The 26,657-nt window shown below is 33.9% G+C and overlaps 1 protein-coding gene across 1 annotated transcript; it reads left to right on the top strand.

The window, feature by feature from the left end:
• The first annotated feature begins 60 nt into the window (after positions 1-60).
• Positions 61-26,657, top strand: LOC129223348 (basic phospholipase A2 caudoxin-like). Its single transcript, XM_054857919.1, has 4 exons — positions 61-147; positions 12,644-12,827; positions 17,572-17,681; positions 26,374-26,657. Exons 1-4 carry the CDS (start codon positions 75-77, stop codon positions 26,541-26,543), a joined length of 537 nt encoding a protein of 178 aa, XP_054713894.1. The 5' UTR covers positions 61-74; the 3' UTR covers positions 26,544-26,657.

The raw sequence follows: 26,657 nt of genomic DNA, 5'->3' as shown, positions 1-26,657 counted from the left end.
CATCCCACCAGAGGAAGTGCGCGTTTGTATCTTCCTGAAAAGGAAGGCATTCCCGTCAGCAATGTGGTCCAGTTATGCGACCACATTTCTTACTCTTATGGACAGCTCTGGGAATTTTTTGTGCTTTTGCAAATGCAGATGAAGAAGGTAAGAATTTGTTTAGCTGAAAGAGTTTGTAATGTGTGTTACTGCTTTAAAATCTTTTGGTTGATTTGATTTGCATAAATATTTTTCTAATGTGGATTTGTGTTCGGAAGACTCTAAATGTATTCTTTAGCCAGTCATTTTTTAAGACTACTTAGGTAGCCTTCAGTCAATGCAGTAGTCAGGGGTGCCCCCCACCCCCTAAAGAGATGGCACTCCCTCTAAATACTAAGGAGTGTTCCCTAAAAACGAAAAACCCTCAAAAAAAAAAAAAAAAAAAAAAAACGTTAAAAGTACGGACTTGTCCCCTCCCCCCACATTAAAAATTGCAAGGCGTAGTATGCACTATGACCCCCCCCCTCCCTCTTTGATGGAACTTCTGCATTAGTAAACAGTTTCAAACATATTGCAGCACGACCGTGACTAATTTTTATTCAAGGTTTATCGAGTGTGAGACCATTTTGTGATGGATCGTTGTCGTGAATATGGTACGAATAATGCTCGAAGCACTTGACTATTTTTAATCAACGTCAATGAGGCGGAAATTATTAAAATTGTTAAATAAAATTCAAAAGTGTTGGATATGATTTGTACAATTTTCCTGAGAACATTATTAGATTTTCGTAAAGTATATCTGCTTATTGTTTTGTTTTTGTTAATGCATTTTTGAGCTGTTTTATAGATGTTTTATAGATAATTAGGCTTGCTGATTTCAAAACTATATTTAGTTTTCTTCTACCACGTCAAGCTTTTTCTCTACAACTTATGAGAATTTGACTACTCTCCGCGGAATTGAGCATGGATCGAGGCCCAAATCTATAAATTTTGGGTCCCCTCCAACAAAATCTGTAGGGCCCTCCCCCAGAGGCCATCAGTGTATAGTTGCAACGTTAATACGTCTAACAAGGAGACGTTACGGTCTCGGAAATTCAGATCGGGATGAGATTTGGCAGACTAGTAGTATCCTTTAAGGGTACTCTTATGGTAAAGTAATAATGCGTACTATCCATAAAATTCCGAGAAAACAGCCTTTAAAGCTTTACGTGCAACTTATAAACTAGTAGAGATTGTTCGTAAACAAGCGACCGGTGGTCATGTGGGCAGCGCTTTGAGGTTCCATGCGGCCGATCCGGGTTCAAATCCACTGCAAGTTTCTTTTTTGTTCATTTATAAAGTGACTGTTACAGCTTTGTGCAGTTTGAATTGAAGATAATGCGAAATTTTTAAACACGTAAAACACTTTAGAGAAAATGGAGATAAATTAAATCGATACAAGTTATCACGCGACGCGGGAGCGTCCCGCCCCGCCAAGGAAACCAAACGTCAGCAGCCAACAGAAGCAAATCCACCGCCAAAGACGAAAGAAAATAAAAGCGACCAAGAACAAGATTACACGACAGAACAAGTTGGGGTTTTTTGGGTTTTTTCACCCCTCTGTATCTCAGCCCCATGAAGACCCCCGGAGTTGATTTTTGGTACACTCAATCTCTAGTGGTCCCTGACGCCGTAAACCAAAATACAATTCCCTGGACCATCAGGGGGAGGAGGTATTAAAGTTATAAAATCGCTGTTCAAAAAAGTTTTCGCTTTCTTTGACTGGGCTACTTCCCAGACGAAAAAAGGAATCAAGCTGAAATTTCGCACACACATTCCTTGTGCCCTACTGATGTGCCTTTTGTGCCATTTGACCCCCCCATCCCCTTCCCCCCTCGTTTTTACCCCCAAAATTGTACCCTCCCGGGGTTCTATCACAGCCCCCGGGGGCTACGGTAATGATTTTTTGTATACATATTCTTGGGGGCCATTGGGTACATACACAAAAATTCAACCCCCAGGGACATCATGGGCCGGAGTAATTAAAGTTTGAAAATCACTAATTTTCCCTAAATTCTTATGTACTTACTCTCAGTTCATAGGGTTTGTTTATCTCGGACTGCAATTGCAAGGTTAGAACAGATCTAACAGTTATTCCAAAGTTGTCTTAGGAAATGAAATTCAAACAAGACTAAAACTTATCGAACAGTCGGAACTAGACGTTAAATCGCGGATATCACAAATTTATCACAGCGACTGCGCATGCGCGCAGACTTAGCTCATTGGGCTTTCTGTTTCCAGATTCTATGTTGTTTGTTTATACTTAAGCAGAGAAACAAATTAATGAATGAGATTAGAATGCTGTCCTCCCTCCTCCACAAAGTTTTGCTGATACGAATTTCCTTCCCCCTGTTTTTCAGTTTTTATATATTTATTAAGGGAAGAAATTTTAAATGTCGGCGCGAAACTTGGATTAAACCATTACAGTATTTTACGTGATAAATTATATGAAACTGTACGCATATGAATACGGCACATATAACTTTTTAATTGAAAGCGAAAAATAGCACTTTTTTATTGGTTTGCTTATTTTCTAAATTAATGGATTTTTCACAAACACATAATGAATTGAAAATGTATGAAATACGTGTGTGGATATCCGTGCTTTGCAGTAATTTGTTAGCTGAATTTTTTGCAATTAATTTAAGCAAGACTTTTAATGAGCTTACAGTCCGCGCGCAACATGCGCATTCGCTATGGCAAATTTGGGATATCCGCGATTTGACATCGAGTAAAGTTGTATAGATCTTCTGACACATTCAAATTTAAAATATTTAATGGCTTAGTTTTTTTTTTCTTGGTGATAACATGCGTTATTTCGTTTTTTAAATGAACTTTTAAACAAAACTAGGTATTAAACAAGACAAAGACTTCTATCAAGAAAAAGATAAATCACCAAACAATTAAAATTCTCCCATAAAACATAAAATAATCCACGATTTATGAAAAAATGTAATTAAGAGCCATTGTCTATAAGAATCAGGCAGTTTACGGCATTTGTGATTGTTGACATTTTTAATTTTTCTTATTTTCACATATGTTGTTCCTTATCATGAATGTAATGTTTGTGCAAAATATGAGATTTGTCTGCCTTACCCTTTTTGAAAAATTAAATTTTTAAATTTAGGGGGCGTGGCACATTTTTGCGTGTTTTTCAAATTTGCAGATTTTAAAGTTCTTGTTGCTTTAAGCGCCCCTATAATGACATGGATTTTTAAATTCTATATTACTATATGATCTTCTTAGATACTATCACAGCTTTCAAATCGGTGTCACTACGAGGGCGACGGCCACAAACTCCGTTTAAAAATGACCGAAAATGATTTTTTTTACTACATTCAATGTCAATTTTCTCAAAGCGCCTTCATGATGACACCAACGTTTTTGCATAAATTCCTAGCTACACTTGCATACTTCAAAAATATGTAATAAATTTGGTGTCACTATAAGGGCGCCAGAAGATATTGGAACTTTTATGTGATAAATTTCACAAAAATGCAAATGTTTAAAATCTAACTACTACTCTCGCCCTCATAGCAGAGATCTGAAACTAATTAAGTTTGATAATCAACATACTCGTCTAACATATGAACTAAAAAAATCGGTGTCACTCCTATTACTTTCGGAAATATAATCATTCGAAATTAGTATGTTATGGAGTTATTTTTTAAAAAAAAAGACTTTTCTAATTCGAATGGCTTTTTGCACGGTTTGTTTTAAACTTTAATGTAAAATTACAGTAGTAACACCTAAAATAATATGTTTCTAATGCTTTTTATAAAAAAAAGCTTTATAAAAAGCATTAGAAACACAGTAAATCGATAAAGATACAAATGGATGTATTGTGTAATGTGCATTATGGCTAAAATAGTCGTACTAATATTCATATTTTTCTAACCATACTATTTTTTTTCTGTTATTTATATTAAAAATGCAACTATTTATAACATAATGTCTTAAATATTTATGAACATAATGTATTATATAGTGAGCATTCAGAATCTGAAACATAATTTGGGGATGACGTAGACTAAAACAAAGAAAACATAAAAAATCAAATCACCCAGTTTCAGAAAGACGGTCATCTCTTATTGATCTGGTAATTTTGTAGCACTAAAGCTTGGAAAAACATGGTATCCCGGAGTAATAGTAGAAGTTGACCATTTGCAAGTAAAGGTCAAATGCATGGCAAGAAGGATTGGAATAAATAAATTTATTTGTCTGGAAAAAAGGCGAGTATTGGTATGATAATCTAAACATATTATGCACAGTAGATCCTCTTGCACCTATATCAAAACGAGCATTTTCTATTAAAGATAAAACGCTTTTACTACCCAAAGCTGTTTACGTTAAACGTTGCTTCTTTGTAATAAATTAAAAATAAATATTGTCAAAAACACTATCTGGGTGTGATAAGATTAAATTAACAAAATACATAAATAAACAAATAAAATAAATTAAAAATAATAATAAAAAATGAAAAAAATGCACCACAACATACTAACTTATTATATTTCCAAAATGGTAGGAGTGACCCTAATTTTATTAGTTCAAATGTTAGACAAACGAGTTGGTTATCAAGCTTAATTAGTTTCAGATCTCTGCTATGAGGGGGCCAGTTGTATTCAGATTAGAAAATGGTCAACTTCTACTATTTCTCCGGGATACCATGTTTTCCCAAGTTTTAGTGCTACAAAATTACCAGATATCAATAAGAGATGACCGTCTTTCTGAAACTGGATGATTTAATTTTTTACGCTTTCTTTGTTTTAGTCTACGTCATCCTCAAATTATGTTTCAAATTCTCAATGCTCGCTATATAATACATTATGTCCATAACTATTTAAGACATTATGTTATAAATAGTTGCATTTTTAATATAAATAACAGATAAAAAAATAGTATGGTCGAAAAAATATGAATATTAGTACAACTATTTTAGCCTATAATGCACATTACACAATACGTCCATCTGTATCTATATCGATTTACTGTGTTTCTAATGCTTTTTATAAAGCTTTTTTTTTATAAAAAGCATTAAAAACATATTATTTTGGGTGTCACTACTGTAATTTTATATTAAAGTTTAAAACAAACTGTGCAAAAAGCCATTCGTATTAGAAAACTCATTTTTTAAATAACTCCATTACATACTAATTTTGAATGATTATATTTCAGAAAGTAATAGGAGTGACACCGATTTTTTTAGTTCATATGTTAGATGAACATGTTAATTATGAAACTTAATTAGTTTCAGATCTCTGCTATGAGGGCGAGAGTAGTAGATTGATTTTGAACATTTGCATTTTTGTGGAATTTATCACATAAAAGTTCCAATATATTCTTGCGTCCTTATAGTGACACCAATTTTATTACATATTTTTGATGTATGCAAGTGTAGTTAGGAATTTATGTAAAAACGTTGGTGTCATCATGAAGGTGCTTTGAGAAAATTGGCATTGAATGAAGTAAAAAAAAATCATTTTCGGTCATTTTTAAACGGAGTTTGTGGCCGCCGCCTTCGTAGTGACACCAATTTGACAGCTGTAATAGTATCTAAGAAGACCATATAATAGTATAGAATTTAAAAATCCATATCATTATAGGGGCGCTTAAAGCAACAAGAACTTTAAAATCTGTAAATTTGAAAAACACGCAAAAATGTGCCACGCCCCCTAAATTTAAAAATTTAATTTCCCAAAAACGGTAAGGCAGACAAAGCTCATATTTTGCACAAACATCACATTCATGATAAGGAACAACATTTGCAAAAATAAAGAAAATTAAAAACGTCAACAATCACAACCTGCCTGATCCTTACAGACAATGGCTCTTAAATAAAAAGTGAAAAGCTAGATTAAAATAGCCCTCAAGCTGTAAAACATTTAAAGAAATCTTTATAAAAATGTTGAATAATCTGTCAAATAAAGAAACTGTAATAGAATTTATTGCGAAGTTGTAAAATACTCGAAGACAATATAATTTAAAATATAGTATTTTATTATCCAAGAAGTTTTCTTTGCAACAGAGAGGATACAAGAATTGCAATAAAATTTAAACCGCCCAGTTCTCGCAAAACGAACATAGAATCTTAATAGTCAGAAAATAACTTGATGTAAAATTAGGCTAGCCATTATTGTTCCTTAAAAACACAAAACAGCGTTGTTTCAATTGAAAATTTTCTGACTTGAAGTTCTCAATTCAAAAAATACAGACAAAGTAATAATATCAATGCAAAAATGTATGATATCTCATCAAAAACAACCCTGTTGTAAAAATTTCCCCGCCAAGAAAACCTTTAACTTTTCCGCACAAAAAAGAAAACCTGCATCCTAAACCCAAAAACCCTCAGCCATAAAAAGTTATGATATCTAGTTTGCCCGCCAAGTATCTGTCAAACTATCATCCTCCCTCTTCTCCTTTTTCATCACAGCTGCTTCCATTAGAACCTCCTCCCACCCTCAACTCCTCAGAAATATGAATAGATTTTTTAAATTGTTTATCTTGTTTTAGCGGGAAGCTTTTCAAAGTGAAGTGGTTGCTTGGTGAGCAAAAAGCTTCCCGCCAAACAAGATAAACAATTTAAAAGATGTATCAATATTTCTGAGGAGTTGAAGGAGGGAGGAGGTTCTAATGGAAGTAGCTGTGATGAAAAAGGAGAAGAGGGAGGATGACAGTTTGGCAGATACTTGGCGGGCAATCTAGATATCATAACTTTTTATGGCTGAGGGTTTTTGGGTTTAGGATACAGGTTTTCTTTTTTGTGCGGAAAAGTTAAAGATTTTTCTTGGCGGGGAAATTTTTACAACAGGGTTGTTTTTGATGAGATTTGAATTACAACGGCTACAAAATTACTGTAGATTTTAATTTATAGATGATTTTTAACAATATAGTTGTTATTTATATGCCTACACCAGAATAATATTTATCATAAAAACATGGAAAACAAAAACTGTTTTGACATCTTGCACAATTTATATAGGAAGATTGCTTACAGGAGCAACTTTTTTATGAAAGAGTCGTTGGAAAACATACTTCATTTACATTCAGGAAAATTTCTCTTTTGTCAGAAAGTTTAGAAGTATACCAGGCCTATCGAATCATTTTATCAAAAATTGGCGATGACATTTGATGATGGACAATTGATTGTATTTTTATGCAGTCTTCACGGGTATTTATTTCTCTATTATTTTCAACAAGATACGCGCAATTTTGTATACGTTTTATTAAATTCTTTACCTTTCTATAAAAATAGACGTCGCAAGGTTGAACAAGTGGAGTATATTTTGGTGGAATCACTTTAACTGTACAAGTTGGAGATTTTTCATCATCCCGGAAAATTTGGTCGTATAGTTCAGGTTTTATTTGTCCTCCCCAAGAGTCGATAATCAATAGAAATTCTTCTTTTCCCACATAAAACTTCAAGCAACGGTTCAAAAATTCGGTGTATAGTCCTGTCGTTAGCTTTCCTGATTTCGAAGATATGACATTTTTATATTTTTGCGAGTATTCATCAATTGTTTTTTGAATTCGGGGGCCAAAAATACCAGTTGCTTCTTGTAAAGAAACAAATACAAGGGGCAGAACTTTTCCAGACAGGGTAAGAGAATATTGAGGGTGTATGAATGCGTTACTCTATTCATGTCGTGCCTTTTGACGAAAATAGTTTTACTTCCCTTTTGAGCCAAAGTCCTGTTCTACACCGACTGATACTGACATCCTGGAAAAAGGAAATGGGAATTAAAATATTTTATCAAACGCAGTCGCGGATCCAAAGAGAGGGTCGTGCGGGGGGATCACGACCCATCTTTTAAATGACCAAATATAGAATAAAATTGCATTTATGGGACATATTTCGAAAAAAAATTGCCCATTTCACACAAAAATTACCCTTTTACATCTCCCTTTCCGAAAATGACCTCCTCCTAAACCAGAAGCTGGATCCGCCCTTGGTCTGAAGATCGTAAAATAAGTTTTTAATTACTTACCTGTTTGGTCAGTAATGATAACATAATCGTTTTTGAAATTCGGTATCAACTTTAACGTTTGGATTACAAAAGTGTCTGCAGAAGCCAAAGTTTCTTCGATCGTCGCAGTTTCTCTTTTTGAAACAAATTTTGTGACTTTTCGTAGACGAATGGCATACTTCCTTTTGAATTTTTTTACCAAACTGTCAGATGCTTTAAATTCAAAATCTGTAAACTGTCATGAGCCCACTGTTGCAAGTTCCGAGTCGTAACTTGTTGATAATTCTCTCGCGCTTCTAGAAAACGATCATATGTCCAAGAATTGATTACATCGTATTTATCGAATAGATTTCTTCCATTTTTTATTTCTCTCTCCCGTTGCGATAAATATTCATTTTTTGTTAACCGACTGCATCGTTTCTTTTGTAATGTTTGTAGATAAGATTCCATGTGGGGTGAGCCGTTGCTATGTTCACAGCTTTAATTTTGTAATCCAAAGGAAGATGCTCTACCTCTCTTCTTTTTTTCTCTTCTGGTTCGTATTCAGCTGATGAGCTTTGAATTTCGATTTGCTCAAAAGGTTCTTCCTCACAGTTTTCATTTTCATGAGCAAGTTCGTCATCGGTTACAAATATTTTTTCAACCAGCATATCCATAGTACGTTCATAAATTTCTTCGCCCATTAACATTGTTTCACGAGAAATTGAACTTGATGGTTCTGATGCAATCAAATGATTTTCAGTAAGCAAGCTCTCGTAATAAAAGACTGCATCTTTTAATCTATGCTTCAACATTTCACTGTGCAATGAATTTTGATCCATTTTGCCAACAGATTTTATTTGTTTCAGGGTTATTTCAATAACCGACCATAGACCAATAATAAGAGTAGACCGAGCTTTCTCAAACTTGCTGATGAAAAAATTGGTTCATAGATACATCATGTGACTGGTGGAAGGCTTGGCGAAAATTTTGGCGGCATGGTTGCTCGATGGCAACATTATCTATAGTTTGGCACTCGACATGTATTTTAAGACAATGTATTTTAGTTATAATTTTTTTTCCAGGTGCAGAGATTGAACTGTGTTTCTTTTAATTATGCATTATTTCGGCATTAATTTTTGATCACAGTTTTCAGTAACTTTTATTTCATTTGGAACTGCTACGTCAGCGTTAGCGTGAACGTAATGGCGTAAACGTTTTGCGTTAACGCAAAAATGTACTTATCGGTATCTTAAATTGAAATTTTAGGTAAAAATCTTACCGTTTGCTGATTCTTTTTGGGCGCTTGCATCTTTAATTGCTTATAGAGTTATTGAAATTGACTAATGAAAATGCACAATACGATCTAAACGAAAAACTCACTATATTAACAAAATATTTACAACTTAGAATAACAAATTTACAAATCAGACTACGTAAAAGATCATTCTTCCGTGTTCCATCAATTCTATTTATTTTATTTTGTGCTGGCGTTGATCGTAGCACGATCAACGCCCGCTGTTGCTAGGATATCCACCAGTCACATGGTTTGGTTTATGAGCAGCCAAAGGGTTGCCATAGCTCGGTCTACTCTTATTATTAGTCTATGTAACCGACCATTTCGATTCACCATATTTTAAAAACTGAAATCCTTTTTCACGGTAGAATGTTCCAATCTAATATACAGCACAGACGATAAATAAATTTAATGATGAAAACAAATATGAACATTGCAGACGATAATAGATGGAAAATAAAGAGTTGAATATTCAATGTAAAATACCAGCAGACGATAAATTTACAAATAACAGATTTAAGGAGCAAAGTATTTAAAAATGTGTAATCACTTGTTCGTGAGAATAGTAAATAGAGTTTTAATGTACTATCACACATTAAAAATACATCATATTTTTTAAACTGAGTATTACCTTCTTTTCAAACTGCAAAAAACAGTAATAGTCACTTTATAAATGAACAAAAAAGAAACTTGCAGTGGATTTGAACCCGAATCGGCTGCATGGAACCCCAGAGCGCTGCCCACATGACCACCGGGCGCTTGTTTACGAACAATCTCTACAAGTTTATAAGTTGCGCGTAATTCTTTAAAGGCTGTTTTCTCAGAATTCTATGGCTAGTGCGCTTTATTATTTTACCTTGAGAGTACCCTTAAGGGATACTACTACAGTAAAACCTGTAAAGTTGACCACCTTTGTAAGTTGACCACCTGTCTATATTGACCGCTTTTGTCGGGAACGGAATTGGACCTATCTTATATAATGAAGGAAAACCTCTGTAACTTGACCACCTCTCTATCTTGACCACCTGTCGATCTTGACCACTAATGTACACCAAATTTGGTTCGGAGTATTGTAAAAAAAACCTTTGTAAGTTGACCACTAGGGTTTTTTTTTTTTTTTTTTTAACGTAATCAAGCAAATTATTTTCTTTTATTATTATTATTTTTTATAGCTTTCCAAGAATAATTTTGATGCTTTAGACCAGCATTTTACCAACTAAATAAAACAACAGCATAAAGTTTATGCTGCTCCTAATTCTCCGAACTTGTTTTTCTTTTGTTGTTCTATTTGAGATTGCTTTTTGTACTCCCTGTTCAATGAAAATAAAAAACTGGTGTCAGTAGAAAAAGTACAAAGTCTTTTCTTCCAGTAGCAATATTTTGAGGCAACACTGGAATTGTGCTAAAGAGAATAGTTACTTATTTCTGGTGCAAGGGATTAAGAGATAGGATATTTTCATTTTCAACTGCCTATATGAACTAGGAGAGCCCAGCTTGTTGCTCTTTGTGTAAAAGTTTTACATAAAATGGTTTCTAAAAGAAAGTTGGTTGAACTTGAGATTGATAAAAAGTATGAAATATTAAAATTATATGAAAAGGAAGAAAGTTGGCGAAAATTAGCTGACACATACGGAATTTCTAAAACTACAATGTCTAATTTAGTAAAAAACGAGGAAAAAAAGCAAAAATATTTGAATGAATACATGGTCCATGGTGCAAGAAAATGACAAAAAAAAAAAAAAAAAAATCATTACCACCCTTTATAAGTTGACCACCTGTCTAAGTTGACCACCAAAGTACTGCACCGCAAGTGGTCAACTTACACAGGTTTCACTGTATTCTGCCGAATCTCATCCCGATCTGAATTTCCGAGACCGTAACGTCTCCTTGTAAGTGCTACTCCTTTTTTTCAATTTCTTGGTCCTTTGGGCTTCTTAAGGACTGCGGAAACATAGATCAGCACCCGCATGGATCATAGGAATCACTATTTTTCTTCTAAGAATCTCATTTCGGCATTTTCTAGTTTACATTTGAAAAAATATAACACAGTGTTTTTGATGGTCCACAGATTCGGCAGCTTATTAAAGATGAAACTTTCATCGGAACAATGTTTGAAATTCAAAAGAATGCTTGGTTGGCATTCAAAAACATTGCTAAAGATTTTCATGGAAATATATGAGCCAAGAATTACGCCGAAATTATCCAACATCTTGTGGAGAGCTTCCAAATGCTTGGTTCCCACATGAGGATCAAATTGCATTTTTTGCATAGCCATCTTAAAAACTTCCCGAAAAATTTTGGTGCAGTCAGTGATTAAAAACAGGGTGAGCGATTCCACCAAGATTTGAAGGTCATGGAGACACAACATCAAGGTAGATTGGATGCATATATAATGGCTGACTGTTGCTGGAGTAAAAGCGAGAATATCCACAGATTAAACACTCCAGAAAAAGCTAAACGCGAAAATTTTTACTTTAATGCATATAAATACACAATTTTATTTGCGGCAACTATTATAGCTTTTGTATGAATAAAATTGTTCATTGTAAACAGTGCATTTGGTAAGTTTTTACTTTATTTTACCTTATATGCATAATTTTTACAACTGTTGAATGTATCCTGTAGTTTGAAAAGTTGACGTGATAGACAAAAACCGTCATATAATCATAATAACTAAGTCAATGAAAATTAACTAAAAAGTGTGAAATAAAAAATAATTATTCAATAAAAGCTAAAAACCCGACTGCGTAAAACCCAAAAAGACAAAAAGGAAAAATATATAAACCCAGTAGTTTAGAATGTTATTACGTACTACTGAATAACTTCACCATTGAAATAGTTTTATAATCGATACACACAAAACACAAATTATAAATTCAAAAGCATAATAGAAGGATCAACAGTAGGCGCCCATTCCTTTTTGGACCAATCAAGAAACCCCGTAAAATTTAAATGGGATTCGACTGTTGATCCTTCTGCTCTGTTTTGGAATTTATGATTTGTCTTATGTGTATATCGATTATAAAACTATTTCAATGGTGAAGTTATTCAGTAGTACTAAATAACATTCGAAACTACTGGGCGTATACATTTTTCGTTTTAGTTTTTTGGTTTTTACGCAGTCGGGTTTTTGTTCTTATTATATAACTATTTTTTTGGTTAGATGAAGGCAGAAAGAGCGGTTACATGGCTTTTCCTCGGAAATTTTTCGAAAGTGAAGTCCTAAAATTGCAATTTAAAATTATCTTTGGTGACATTTGAAAAGAGCGTGGAAGTCGGTGGTTTATTGCAATTTAGATAACTATCTTGAACCCGCATCTGAAAACACTGCCGGTTTATGATGTTTGCTATTTCTGTCGTAAAGAACTTGCTTTGTTTCTAGTTTCAGAATGGAATGCGAGTCTGTCAAACGTGAGATACTTATCTGAAACTGAAGACACAAGAAGCGTTTTCCAATTAGGTCACATGATTCAATGCCAAACAGGTTGCGACCCTCTCCGTTACCGAAGATACGGATGCTTCTGCGGATTCAGAGGTGCTGGAAGACCCGTGGATTTCATTGATAAGTAATATAGTGTGTTTTCGTATTCATTCGGCAGGTAAAATTGCAGTAAAACGCAAAATGGAAGCGTTAGTAGCAAAAGAAGGCAGCTCTATAGTTTACGGTTTTAGGAAATAGAAAGTAAAATTTGAAATTCGAACGTTTTAATTCCATGAATTACATTTTCTGGTAAGCTTTTTGACCCGAAACAACAACTGGGACTAACCCCTTCTTGTATCAAAAGGGGAAATCCTTTTTTTAGAGCAGAATGTGAACCTGATTTAAACTTTACAAAAATTGAGCTACCTCCTTTTTCCTGAAAGCCCTTATATTCCTGCTGTAGGGAAAATATAAAGATAAACTTTCTTAAGAGCACCCTCTGTTTCATTTCATTTTTTAATCAGTTTCTGACACATAATTTGCCCAGTACACAAGTCAATTTCTCGATCGATTTAATGACTTAAACCACGACTTTTTCTGCTTTTTTATGTCTTATTTATTTATTTATTTATTTATTTTTTGAAGCATAAAAAACTAACCTTATCGCCTATCAATCTTTTCGTTCGATTTTTTAAGAATTTATTTTTTTATTTTTAATTTTAAATGTTTTTTCCGCTATTCACACCGCAGACCAATAATAATGATAGACTTGACACCCCCAAGCTCTTCCGCACCAACTGTAGTGGTGGTTTACCAGTTAGGTGGCTCTCTGGAGACAGCTCGGTCTGTGATCCACACAATGAACCGAGCCTCTCCTGATCCAGCACCCTCATAAGCATTGTTTTGATGTGGGTACGTACAGGACTGAGTGACCACGACAAATTCAACGTGTATCAAAACCCCTTACCGTACACGGAGGGTCTTTGACCAGAATCAAACTCAAGATCCTTTAGCCATGATTTTTGCTCCTAAATGACCAGAATACCTTGGGCGCCGAAAGGATCTGCGCGTCCTCTGTAAAACCGTGCTGCAAGCATGAAAGATAATCTTGTGATTAAGAAAGAAGGGGGGGGGACAGTGAATCTTAGCACAGTTAAATTAAATGGTCTGTGTCTGAAGAAATTTAGGAGAAGTATCGTTCTTAGAAAATATCATTTGAGAGAAAGGTCAACCTCGCAAAATATTCACGTAATACTAGTCTAAAAAGCTGTCATGTTGACAGCTAAAAGTAACCATAACGCTCAATCTAGTTTTATCTTTCCTCCTTATCATTGGTCTATTTCACAAACTACTAGGATTACCATTTCCTTGATGTGTTTAATTTATGACATTTACGTACAAGTGATGACATCCATTTAGATTTGTCTTTGATTATGGTATTTTATCATTCAATACGTTTTTCAATAAGATCAATTCCGACTTCTTTCACAACAGCAACTACGTGCATCAGGGACATCATCAGCTTGAAAATTGTTTTGTTTTATATTTCTCTTAAGAAAGTAATAAAACCCGAAGCTACACAACTAAGAAATTACGTCAATACTTTCGATAATGTTTCTGATAACAACTCTTTGACGATATCTAAAATTTTTGCTTATATTGTTGATGAAATTAAAAATTTCTAGCTTAGAACTTCTATTCCAACAGTTTTTGATTACCGAATGCTGAAAACAATTGGACACTCATTACAAATGTCAAAATTTAATGAAATGAATAAGGAGTGGAAAGACTAATCTGAAATTACGTAACATTTTAGAAAACGGGTAAAAGAATTTTTCGGGATGGTTTCTTGTAAATGCAAAGATCTTCCTTCCTGTGTATGCGAAAAAGATTTTCGAACCTCAGAGTGTACCTAAATGATTTTTTTCTAAAAGAACTTGACTTTCTCAGCTAGTCTAATGAACCAAGTCTAATGAGTGGAACATGCTCACTACTAATGATGAGAATAATTAGAAAACTAGTCCATGAAAGAATTTCTTTAGTTTTGCAGTACTTTGAGTTCCCCGACACCAAAAGTGACGCAACTAAAAAAATTGCTAATCGGTTCTGTATACTTAAAAGTGTGTTTTTTTTTTTTGTGTGTTATGCAGGACGGATCTAGAAATCTTTCGAGGAGGGGTCTACTGTTTACTTTACCTCTTACAACATAAAAGTTGCCTTTTTGAAACTTCAGTTCCGATAAGTTTCCCGGGAGGGAGATTTGAACCCTTTTCGTTTTCTTAACGTCATCAAAGATGACTTATACTTTCGTTTTAGGACTTCAATTCGGAAAAATTACCAATGTAGGGTCCCTTTTGTATCTGTAACTGAAGTTATGAAACATTAAATTCATGATCTGTCGTTATTGATTACATCGTTTATTCGTCACCTAAGCACCAGTTATGTTACTAACTTTATGTGAGTTGTCGAGTATTAAATTTAGATTTTAAATCAATAAATAGTTCGTTTTTTCAAACTTTTGAGTTGTGTCACTTCTGTTGCCGGAGTGCGATATGTTTCAGCACACTGAGAATTCTAGACACTATAACACTACCGTGCTAAGAACAGAAGTCTTATCTGCTCTTTTTAACAAAATTGAGTCATTATCACCAGGAGATTCTTTGTAACGTATTTTGCTTAAATACAGGCGAACCGAAGGGGACTGGGCGTTTAAAAAAAAAAACAGTAGTCATGTGGTTTTTTACGAAACAGTTATTTAGCTATACAAAACTCTATAGAATAATATGACATTTGAAGTGCAGATGAAGACGCAAGATAATGTCAAACAATTACTATATTTGCACTATATATTGTACTATTCTATAAAATAAAAAAGTGAAAACTTCCCATTAGTAACTATACGTGTTCACACTTATTGTCAAAAAAATTCAGGAACACTGAAAGATATTTTGCCGTTGAAAGTATCTCCAAAAATGGGTTACAGAGTTACTAGAAGAATCGTGCGTTTGATTCCCTAAAAACACCATTAAAGTTTTGAGATTTGAACTTCTTTTCATGCTTTATTTTCAGCGGAAATCAAATAAACATGTTGTTGTTGTCGTCTTATCCCTAGAAAAAAATCGAAATGGATTTTAAGTCAAGCCCGCTTAGAATATCGGTTAAAAGAATATTCCGCTTAATATAATAAATTTCCAATGTAACCGTTTTAACTCGCGATTTTGATCCCGTTTAATAGAATATCTCCAGGGTTGGCCAGATTGAACCCAATTGGGTTGGACTCAATAGTTTTTTTTTTTTTTTTTTTTGAAAAAACCCATTCAAAAAAAAAACCCATTATTTAGCCCACTTTTGGGTTTTTTTAATGTTCTAAGAAGTTTTTTAAAAAAATAATTTAATTTTTTCTTCACCACAGACAATGGACATAAAAAATGAATTTTGGGCTTTAATAGTATTTCTTAACTCTTAATGGCATTTAAAAAATACTTCAAAGACTTTAAATAAATATATTTAACTTTTTTCTTTAACTGATCAATAAATAACTCAAATTATCTTGACTAAGTCCTGTCACGTCTGATTTTCTCAATATTTGTAGATTGTACGGAGGAAACTACTCTAGCTAAAGGGCTTTCATTTGAATTATTTTCTGCAAGCCAACACGTCACAAATCTTGAATAAACAAGGTATATTTTTTAGAAATTAACAGGTGTTACAAACGGTCGGACGGAAAACAAAATAGGATGTACAGTATTTTCATTATCTTACGAAAAAGTTTGATATTTGTTACTCTGTACACAGAAATAGAAAAACAGTCAACGTAAAATTCAATGAAATTTCTTGACTAAGCTGAAATTCAGTAAAAAAGAATTTAAACCACTTGAGGTTCTACAGTAGTTTTGCATAACAAAATGAAATACAATAAAGTAAACTGCAAAAAGTAAAAACGTAGTAATTAAAAACGAACAATAGACTTGATCACTCGAGAAGTAACTTTGCCTTAACTGTTAGTAATCGTGGAAACTAAAAAATCTGAAACTTCACCATTCTTGGATTTCGTAGTCGTTTATACTTTTCTTCAGAAAACGTTGAATTTTAACTAGTTTTAAAGTTTTTTTTTTAACCCCAAGACAATTTTTGCGCTTTGTCCATATATTACGCTATAATATGCTACAAGTACAACACATTTTCCCTTAAAAAAGACAAAAAAAAAACATTTCTTTTTTTAAAAAACCCAGCTTTAGTTCGTTTTTTTTGGGGGGGGGGGTTATTTTAAAAAACCCAAAAAACCCTAGGTTCATGGGCTTTTTTTAAAAAACCCGGGTTTTTGCCAACCCTGAATATCTCCCTTATTAGAATGCTTTTTTTTTTCTTTTCTTTTTTTTTTTTTTTTGGAAATTGGCTATTAAATTAAGCAGGCTTGACTGTATCATGATAAAAATGGATAATTTGGGCATGTTTGCTCAATAAAATTGAAGTCAGGTAGATGCCAAATATGCAATAAATAAATAAATAATGAAATAAATAAATAAAGGGAAAAAAACAATTGAGGCAGTGAGAAGCAAAGGGATGTAAGTGAACATTTTCAAGTTTTGAGTAAAACGCGTTTAAAGATGCAGTCCTAGGTAGGCATTCATTAAAAAGTTTTTCTATATCATGCTGTGTATAACAGCACTCACCAGGGTTAAGTACCATCTCTTGCCCCAGAGGAGAGTTTCACCAATCATTTGTACTGGTTATCTTCAAATTTTTAATTTTGTCACTTAAAACCCTTTGCACTGCCTTTTGTAGCCCTTTCCACGGCCTCAATTGTAGATACTGCCTTTTACCTGCCCAGGGTAGTATTATTTTGAGTTAGACATTGTTTCGCCAATTAATGTTTGCTTTGTTTTCAGTTGCTGTCTGACCCATGATTGGTGCTACTCCCGCCTGGCATGTCCCCCCTTTATGCTATACGTAATTAGATATGCTTGGCTTTGCAGAGGTCGTGGTAACGCACAATGTAGTAAGTATATCATATTCCACAATATTAGCCATCCAGAAATAAATATTGCGTTGATGTTACCCTTAAAAAAAGATCATCACTTTTACGTCAACAACGCCACCCTAAATTCTCGCCAAAAATTTTTTTTACTTTCTGCCTTGTTGCGTAACAATGAATGAAATTTGAAGAAACTACTTATTTGAACAAAACTAAAATTGCTAAAAGAGACTTTGTACCTTCAGACCAATTTTTTATTCTTGAACATTTTCATGTATGACATGTTTATGTTATTGAAAGTAATTATTGAAAAACAATTATCGCATGACAAACAAAGAAAAAATCATTAGAAAAATTTTTAAATTTAATTACTTTTTTTTAATTTGGAAATTTGAAATTCTGTTATTTTGTATCAAAAATTTTTGTTACTCTCACAAAAGTATGCTGTGCAACTTTAGGGATAAATTTTGCAATTTATGAATTATTTTTTTAAAGAAATTAAAAAGTATGTAAAAGAATCAAAAAGTATACATGTATAGTTAGACGTAGAAAAAAAACATGATTTCTATTCCTGTGCTTCCTTTTAAATATTTTACGTCTAAAAGATAACAACCCATCCTTAATTTTGTGAAGCCGACTGTATCAAACTCACAAAGAATTTTCAAGTTCTTTGATGAATGCGTCTTGTTTAATTGCTTTAGATTTTATGATTTTGTTTAAAGAAAAGAAAGAAACTGAGAAAACAGTGTTTAAAGAACGCAAAACAATTAGAAAAGAAGTGCAGTTGAAGTTTTTAAAATCCTTAAATCCATTAATATCAGATCAGGTTTTTTCAAACTTTTCTAAGTCGTTCTAAAAGTGTCAAGCGACATTTTGAACAAAGATTTGAGAAATGGATTTTTTGCATTGAGTTTTGACATTTGGGAATTACTAAGTTCCCTTAATATTTGATTGTACAAGTAGTAACATGTCAGTTGAGCGAGCCTTTTCATCAGTCGCAGTGTTATGTTTTGTCGCTTCCGCACAACTTTCTAAGGTATGTAAAAAACACGCATTTTTCGTACAAAAAGTACACACAGTATTATTGTTATAACTTCTAGACATTGCTTAGATGTTCTTTTGTGGGTTTTAGCGGTTTTTTTTCTTTTTTTTTTTACTTCTAATGGCAAAGTTTACAAGACCACTACAGCCGATGAACAAATAAAACAAAGGAAAAAAAGAACAACAAAACCCTCAGGGAACAAATACAAAAATAAACAAACAGTTACAGTAAAAAGTCTATGAAACCAAACGGCTCCTCGCCTCCCAATAGCGATCAACTAGAGTTCGCTGTCTTAACGCCGAGCAATAGGGGAGGTGGTCCCTATCCAAACTGATGTCAGTATAAATGTCTGTTTGAAGTCGTTGAAAAATCCAAGTATGGACGAATCATAGTATCCAATTATGGAATAAGGAAAAAAGCTAAGAGAAAAAAAAAATTAAGCCTAAGTCAGACTCAGACGATGATGAGGAGGGGGATGATGCTGTTTGATACAGACAATGAGCTCGATGCCTTGATAGGAAATACAGCTCCAGACTCTGAAGATTCGGAGTGTATATTTTCTGTCGCGTGCTGTTTTCAAATGATACCCATGGGTAAACATGGGTCAAGTGCCTCATGTGTGGCTCTGGGCACATGATGGTTGCACAGGACCAGAGTCTGATACCTGGATTGTGATTTTTGCAATTGCGTTTCTTTCTATGTTATACCAACGTTTCTAAAGAATCTCATTTAAGTCAAGGTTAAATTTTGATGGTGTTTATAGTATTCCATATATGGGATACCTTTTCCATATAATTTTATTTAAAACTAGCAAAAATACCCGGCGTTGCCTGGGTCAGTAATAATTGTGAGAAACAATCGCTACTTTTGTTTTCTGTTTTAACTGAAAGAACTCAAAACACACCGCTTTGACGTCATTAAAAATTGAGCTTCATCCTTACCCATAAAAGTAAAACAGCAATAAGTATAAAGAACTAAAGAGTATTCATTTAGAAACGAAAGCGCAAAGTGAAGCATATAAAAATTTGAAGAATTTCCAAAATGTATCTAACAAAAACAAAGATCACTAAAAAAACTGTGCGCTTTATTTACTTAAATAGTACACACACACAAAAAAAAGAAAGAAAAAATGCTCTCTTCTATGTTTACCTAAGTGTGCAGAAAGTGCGTTTCCAAATGTTTAAATGACTTTATAGTCCAGGATCTGAAGGGGGTTGAGCATGCATGGAAAGGCTGACGCAATGTTATTTCTGATTATTGTTACAGGCACGATGGTGATTATGAAACCACATGTCGTCGCCCCCCTGGGTGGTCGACAACCCCGGGGGAGGGGGCAAAGCAGTGGGAGGAGCCGTTTGCTAAAAAACTCATAACTTGCGAACTATTTGAGATAAAACACTGAAAAAATTGGTGATCGACGCAACAAAACAAGGGCTTTATAAAAGCTAAATATGATTATGGTTCCATCTTTGTTAGTTTCTGAGTAAAATTCCGTTTTTCGTAAATAGGCAAAAATTTTGAATAAAATACGCAATATAAATTTTTTTCTTTTTTTTAATCAAGATAAATTCTAAATCAAAATTGTTTGATTTTTTTTCAAATAAATAAAACCCTAAATATCATTATTCAGTCTGTTAAAATTATTTAAGTATTGTTAACGCGCTGAAAAACAAAATGACAGTGGCAAGCTCAAACACTATTCGCAGTATAGTTCAAGATCTGAAGGGGGGTTTTGAGCATGCGTGGAAGAAGTGACGCACAATTATTTCTGATTATTGTTACAGGCACTATAGTGATTATGTAAACACATGTCGCCCACCTCCTCGACGGTCGACATCCCCGGGGGAGGGGGAAAGCAGTGGGGGGATGCAGTTTAATAAAACACTCATAACTCGCGAACCGTAGGAGGTAAAGCACTAAAAATGTGGCAAAAGATACAACAGAACAAGGGCTTGAAAAACCTAAATATGTTTATATAGTCCTATCTTTGTTGGTTTATAAGTAAAATTCCTTTTTAGCAACCATGCAAAAATTTTGAATAAAATACGAAAAGCATTTTTTTCAAAGATAAGTTCTTTAAAATTATTTAACCGTTTAGGGAATCAATAAAATCTGAAACTTCATCATTCAGTTTGTTTAAAAGTACTTAATTATTACCAACGTAAGCGTTAGAAAGCGAAATAGAAAATACAAGCACCGCCTAAGTTAGCGCATTGAATAAAACGCCAGCATGCTAAGGAGAAAAAATAACCTTATTATCCTTATGACGAACTATTAATTGTTCAGTTAACAAACTTATTCTGATTGCAAAGTATTCATTTATGGTTTTAATTTCGTTATATACTGCTTTAAATTTAAGAGGAACTGGGGAACCAGGCCCACAGTAGTTTCAATTCAAGTACAATTTTAATTTATTTTTATAAATTTATGTTTTCAATTTGCACAAAAAAATATTGCGAGTATTGTTTTGTGGATATTGTTTTTTTTATAATTTACCTAACAAAGAACAATGATCCAAGAAATAATATGTACTAAATAAATATAAAAAATGAGAAGCATCTTTGAGCTTTTATGAAAACGAATATAAATATAAAATTATAAACTAGAGTTCTAAAAAAACTAATTAAAAATTAGTAAAATAATGCGTAATAAAAAATAATTGTAAAATAAAATATGCATACATAAAGCATTAATATATTAGAAATTCTGAAAGCTAGATCATACCCTTTTTCGTTGACTTGTAATTGTTCTATTGAATCGTTCTCTTCTGAGTATTTTGTAGTTTATGGGTTTCTGCTTTAGTCTTAAAAGCACAGCATTTACAGCAAGATGAATTATTAATAAAACATTTACAAAATTATTTACAGTTCTTGCTTGCGCAGGGTGAAATTAAACTCTCTGGTAACACTGGCTGCATCATTAGGTGTGGCTTTATTGTTTTATTTCCATCCAAGTGAAAACCAAACTTGGTTACATCTAATAAAGGCACTGCTAAGGTACAGGGGAATTGATTCAATAGTACAGTTGAGCAATACTTCTTAGCAAATGTTGGAAAGAATTGCAGGAGCATGGTAGAGAGCTGATATTATATTTATTTCTGATGGAAATGACAAGAAATTAACTTAATGGTTGCATTCGCAAGAAATACCTATTTTCTTGACAATTTTTTATAATACAGCTTCTAATAGTTGAAATTCGGAAGTACTTAGATATTGTTTTAATGATAACTCTAGTGTACAAAAAACAGTTTCCGACTTTTTCGTAAAGTGAAAGCATACTTTTTTGTTCCTATTTTACTTGTTGAATCGGAGGCGGAAAATGCATCGAAAGCATGTAAGATTTTAGATATTTTTTCCGTAAGTGTTCCTAAAGATAGATGCCATCCAGAAGCTCTTTTCCTTTCCACAACACCAGCACATGAAATGGCAACCTCTGTCCTTTAACAAAGATTGCCACTAAAAATTCATTAGTTTCTGATCTATAAACTATTAGTTACTTTTTTCCCCTATTTTGCACTGAATCATATGCAGGAAGAAAGATTCTGTTGCGTGCTTCGTCCTGGTTGGAGTTCGGCATTTCAGAAAAATTTATTACTTAACTCTCAGATTTTAAATAATATTCATTTTCGTTTTCAGAGCTACCAAACACCAGAAATTGTTTGGATGCAGGAATGGATATGTTACATATTACATACTCTGAAATGTACTTTTAAAGGTTCCTTTTATTTTCAGGAATGGCTGTGATACGAAACCACTGATTTGGTACCTTGTGAATTTTTATAAGGCAAAGGAGACTTTCTAAACTTCTAGTTTTCAAGTTATGAAAACGACAGTGAGATGTACCGATCGTGTATAAGGTCCACTCGTGTAGTTTGACTCTTGAAGAGAAAATATTATTAATTTTTATTTGGAGAGCTGCAAAATCTTTGCTACATTTGAAAGTAGTGTTTGGGACATTATGGACCAGAGTCATTCCATCGATAACTTGAACTTGTTCTTCAAATAGGGTGCTTCTTCCAGAATTTTGCTGCAAGAAGTATCATTTTCAATTACGTTCACAAAATCGGACCATGCGCTTTGCTTCAGTGAACCATTCTGATGAACCTAACCTAGCGTTTGGCTTATTGTATGGGAATGATTTTCAGATTTACTAACATCACTTTTGAGCTAAAGTTTCCCAGGGTAAATGTTTTTTTGGTTTCCTTTTGCTGTTTTGCAGTCGCTATTGAAGACATTGCCATTGCAGGACGTCTCTAGATAAGAGACTATTCACATTTTTTTTAACGTTCCACTGAAATTTTGATGCTGCTTATGTGGCAATAGTCTCGCTCACTATGTTTCATAACTCAGGTGTAAAATCTGCAAAAGGGTTATCCTAATCATGTATCCTTTTCGTAATTACTTCTTACTAAGTACGTATTTTAAGCGTGTAAAATCTGAAAACATGTTCTGAAACTAACTGAACTTCGATGTCGCTCCCCCCCCTCCCCTTTCTTTCTTTTTTTTCCCTCTTAATGGTTCATTCTTGTACCAAGGTGTGGAATTAGAAGAGTAAAGGGGGTTCATTTCAAGCATCTGAGAAAAACCAATGACTTGATACATACTTGAGATTACAAGTAAAATAAGTGTTATGTTTCTCCATTCATTTCACCATGTCCTAACAATGCAGTAGAGCGTTATGATTAAATGGTAAGTTTAACCACGTGAAATTTTTGTAACTTTTGTTCTATTTATGGTTTTTTAACTAGTGGGTTCATCAGTTTATCAGCGTAAAAACTTTACTAAACACCCGTGGTGTAATTAGTTACTGATCGTTAAAACAAGGAAAGATTGTATCTTTGAACGACACTTAGATTAAATACACTTGGAAAGATCGTGAAAAAAAAGCCAAAATAATTTGATGAATAAATTTTAAACTAACGTTAATATGTTTTAAATTTTAAAATGTGCTTTCTTATTCACAGTTATATAGAAAGTGTTTACACATTTTTAGGACGATTTCATTGCAATTTTTTTAGTGCTTGAAATGTAAAAATTACATTTTGTAATGTTTAATCTGATCTTGTTTCTGGTCTATAAATCTGCACCATGATATTCGTGATAGCAGGGCTTTCATGACTTTTCTAGAGGTGTCGTTTGCCTATCCTGTTTCACAACTTTCCAATGGTATTGGGTTTGCTTTATAGAGAGCTCTTTTCAACTGATCAAAAGCACAATAGTCCATAAAAGATACATCAGAAGACTTTGTAAGAATATGTTGACAAGGTATTCATGCAATACCCGTATCAAGTTTCATTTTTTTTTCAAGGAATGCAGTTTAAATTTCCGAAGTATGACTTGTAGCTCTGTCATGGTGCAGTTTAACACTTTGAATATCGTTGGAATAAAGAATGGAATTGCTACTTTAAATACCGGATGTAAAAACATTCACCAGATAGTGTACTGTAATAAGTTGATTTTATTGCCTTCAATTTTACAGTGTAATAGAAACCTGCGACAATCATAAATTCATTATTGAAACTTTCTTTACATTCTTAAAATAAAGATTGGATATTTTTACTTTTCCCTTGCGATGGTAAATGATCCTACAGTCAACTCTCGGTTTTCCACTGAATTGGGTGGCACGAGTGCCGCGGATAATAAAAATCTCAGATAAACCGCAAAAAGACTAAAATGAGAGACAAATAAGGTAAAAAGTGTCCTTCATCATAAACTTAGCTGTATTGATACATAATGCTTTCTACAAACAATGAAAATATATACAATACAGTAAAAAATTTTCGTATTTTCGCACAATAAAACTTACGCATCAATATGGAACAAGTGTATGTACAATGAAGAAAACACACAAAAAAAAAAAAAAAAAAATAATAATAATAATAATAAATAAATAAATTAATAAATTAATAAAACAAAAACAACTGAGTTTGAATTTGCAATTTTTCGACAAAAAACAGCCATTGGTATCAGCTTTTTCTGCGAAAATACATTTTTCTGATTGTTGATTGACTCGCGGATAATCTGCTCGCTTACAATCGAGAGGAGAAATACATAAAGTCAAAACAAACAACGTAAGTAGAAGCACAAATTTGTAAATTACCGCAGACACGTGTTTCGGCGTTACAGGGAACGCCTTTTTCAATGCAAAAAATAATGAGCTTATGGATGAAAAGACATCCGACAAAAGCTTTTGTCGGATGTCTTTTCATCCATAAGCTCATTATTTTTTGCATTGAAAAAGGCGTTCCCTGTAACGCCGAAACACGTGTCTGCGGTAATTTACAAATTTGTGCTTCTACTTACGTTGTTTGTTTTGACTTTACTATTCAGCACAAAGGTATTTATTTATATTATGAGAAATACATAGTTACGTTACATACGTTACGTTTGTTAGCTGTTTTGTTTTAAGTTGTAAATTTTGATTTATTATTTTATTTACTGTTGCTACAGAAGGGTTTGAAGTGATTGATTTCTGCATCGGTAGAATTTTCCTTCTTACCAGTGATCTCACTTTGGAAATATTTAAAACAGTACGTACCTTCTTCGGGTATTCATTTGGAGTCTTCTTTCCGTATAGAAAAACTGATCGACCGGATTTTCCATAGATATTGCTTATTTTACGCTTTGAATTTTTTCTTACCATGCGTCTCACTCAGTTTTTCAATTGTACAATAAGAATGCTTCTCGTTGGAATACGCAAAAACGTATCGTTCTATTCAGCGCTCGTTTACATGCGACAACTTAGAAAAATAAAAAATATTAATGTAGCAAACGATAGTTAATATTGCCAAGTATAAACTGTTGTTAGCTTTCCTTTCTCGAAAATATTTTCTTGTCGTTAATCCTACATCAAAATCGATCTAAAAATGTGCAACTACCCTTTGTATTTTGCTTAATTCGTTTTAGCTAGCAGTAGTAGAAAAAATGTCGCTTAGTCTTTTTTTGAGCAATCACGATTGCTTATTGTTCTCACTTGACCGTTTTTGGCGTCCGTGCCTTTTTCAGCTTGGACCAGGCCTGCAGCACCACCGTCCACCGGCGGCGGCGCGGCTGGTCCTGAGCACTGTCCCCCGAAATCCACTTTTGCTGGGCGGTGGCGTCCATGTCCCACACACACGAACGCCTACACACACACACACACACACACACGAACGCCTACACACACACACACACACACACGAACGCCTACACACACACACACACACACGAACGCCTACACACACACACGAACGCCTACACACACACACGAACGCCTACACACACACACGAACGCCTACACACACACACACACGAACGCCTACACACACACGAACGCCTACACACACACACGAACGCCTACACACACACACGAACGCCTACACAGACACATACACGAACGCCTACACACACACACACACACACGAACGCCTACACACACACACACACACGAACACCTACACGCACACGCACGTACACAACACTCACTCACACACATGCATACATACACTTACGCACCCACGCACCCACACACATGCGCCTACACAAACACACACGCTCGTGATTGCGAAAAACATAATTTGAATTCAAGATGCCAAAAATTCAAATTAATTTTTTTTTTTTAAGTTCATTGTAATAAATTAAAAATAAACTTTTTGAAGAAATTTTAATTCAAAATTTTCACATACTTCTTTTTCAGCAGGGGGAAATTACGCCAATGCAGTCTTCAACCGTTGCGCCTTCCAGTTGTGTGAATGCGACAGAGTGTTCGCCAGGTGCATCAGCCATTCTTCTTGTCCACAGAAGAAAGCCGTTTGCTGGTCAAATCCGTTCATCGCCATCGCCAACATCCTTGCGTCATTTACCTGATGTCCCTTAAAAAATACATCTTACAACCAGTCTACAATTGCGGCCACATCTGATACACGAACTGTTTTTATTGAGTGTTGAATGCCAACTGCATTGATACATAAAAACCTGTGC

Source organism: Uloborus diversus, chromosome 5 (genome assembly GCF_026930045.1).
Source record: "Uloborus diversus isolate 005 chromosome 5, Udiv.v.3.1, whole genome shotgun sequence".
Lineage (NCBI taxonomy): Eukaryota > Metazoa > Arthropoda > Arachnida > Araneae > Uloboridae > Uloborus > Uloborus diversus.
This window is presented reverse-complemented; position numbering and strand designations above follow the sequence as displayed.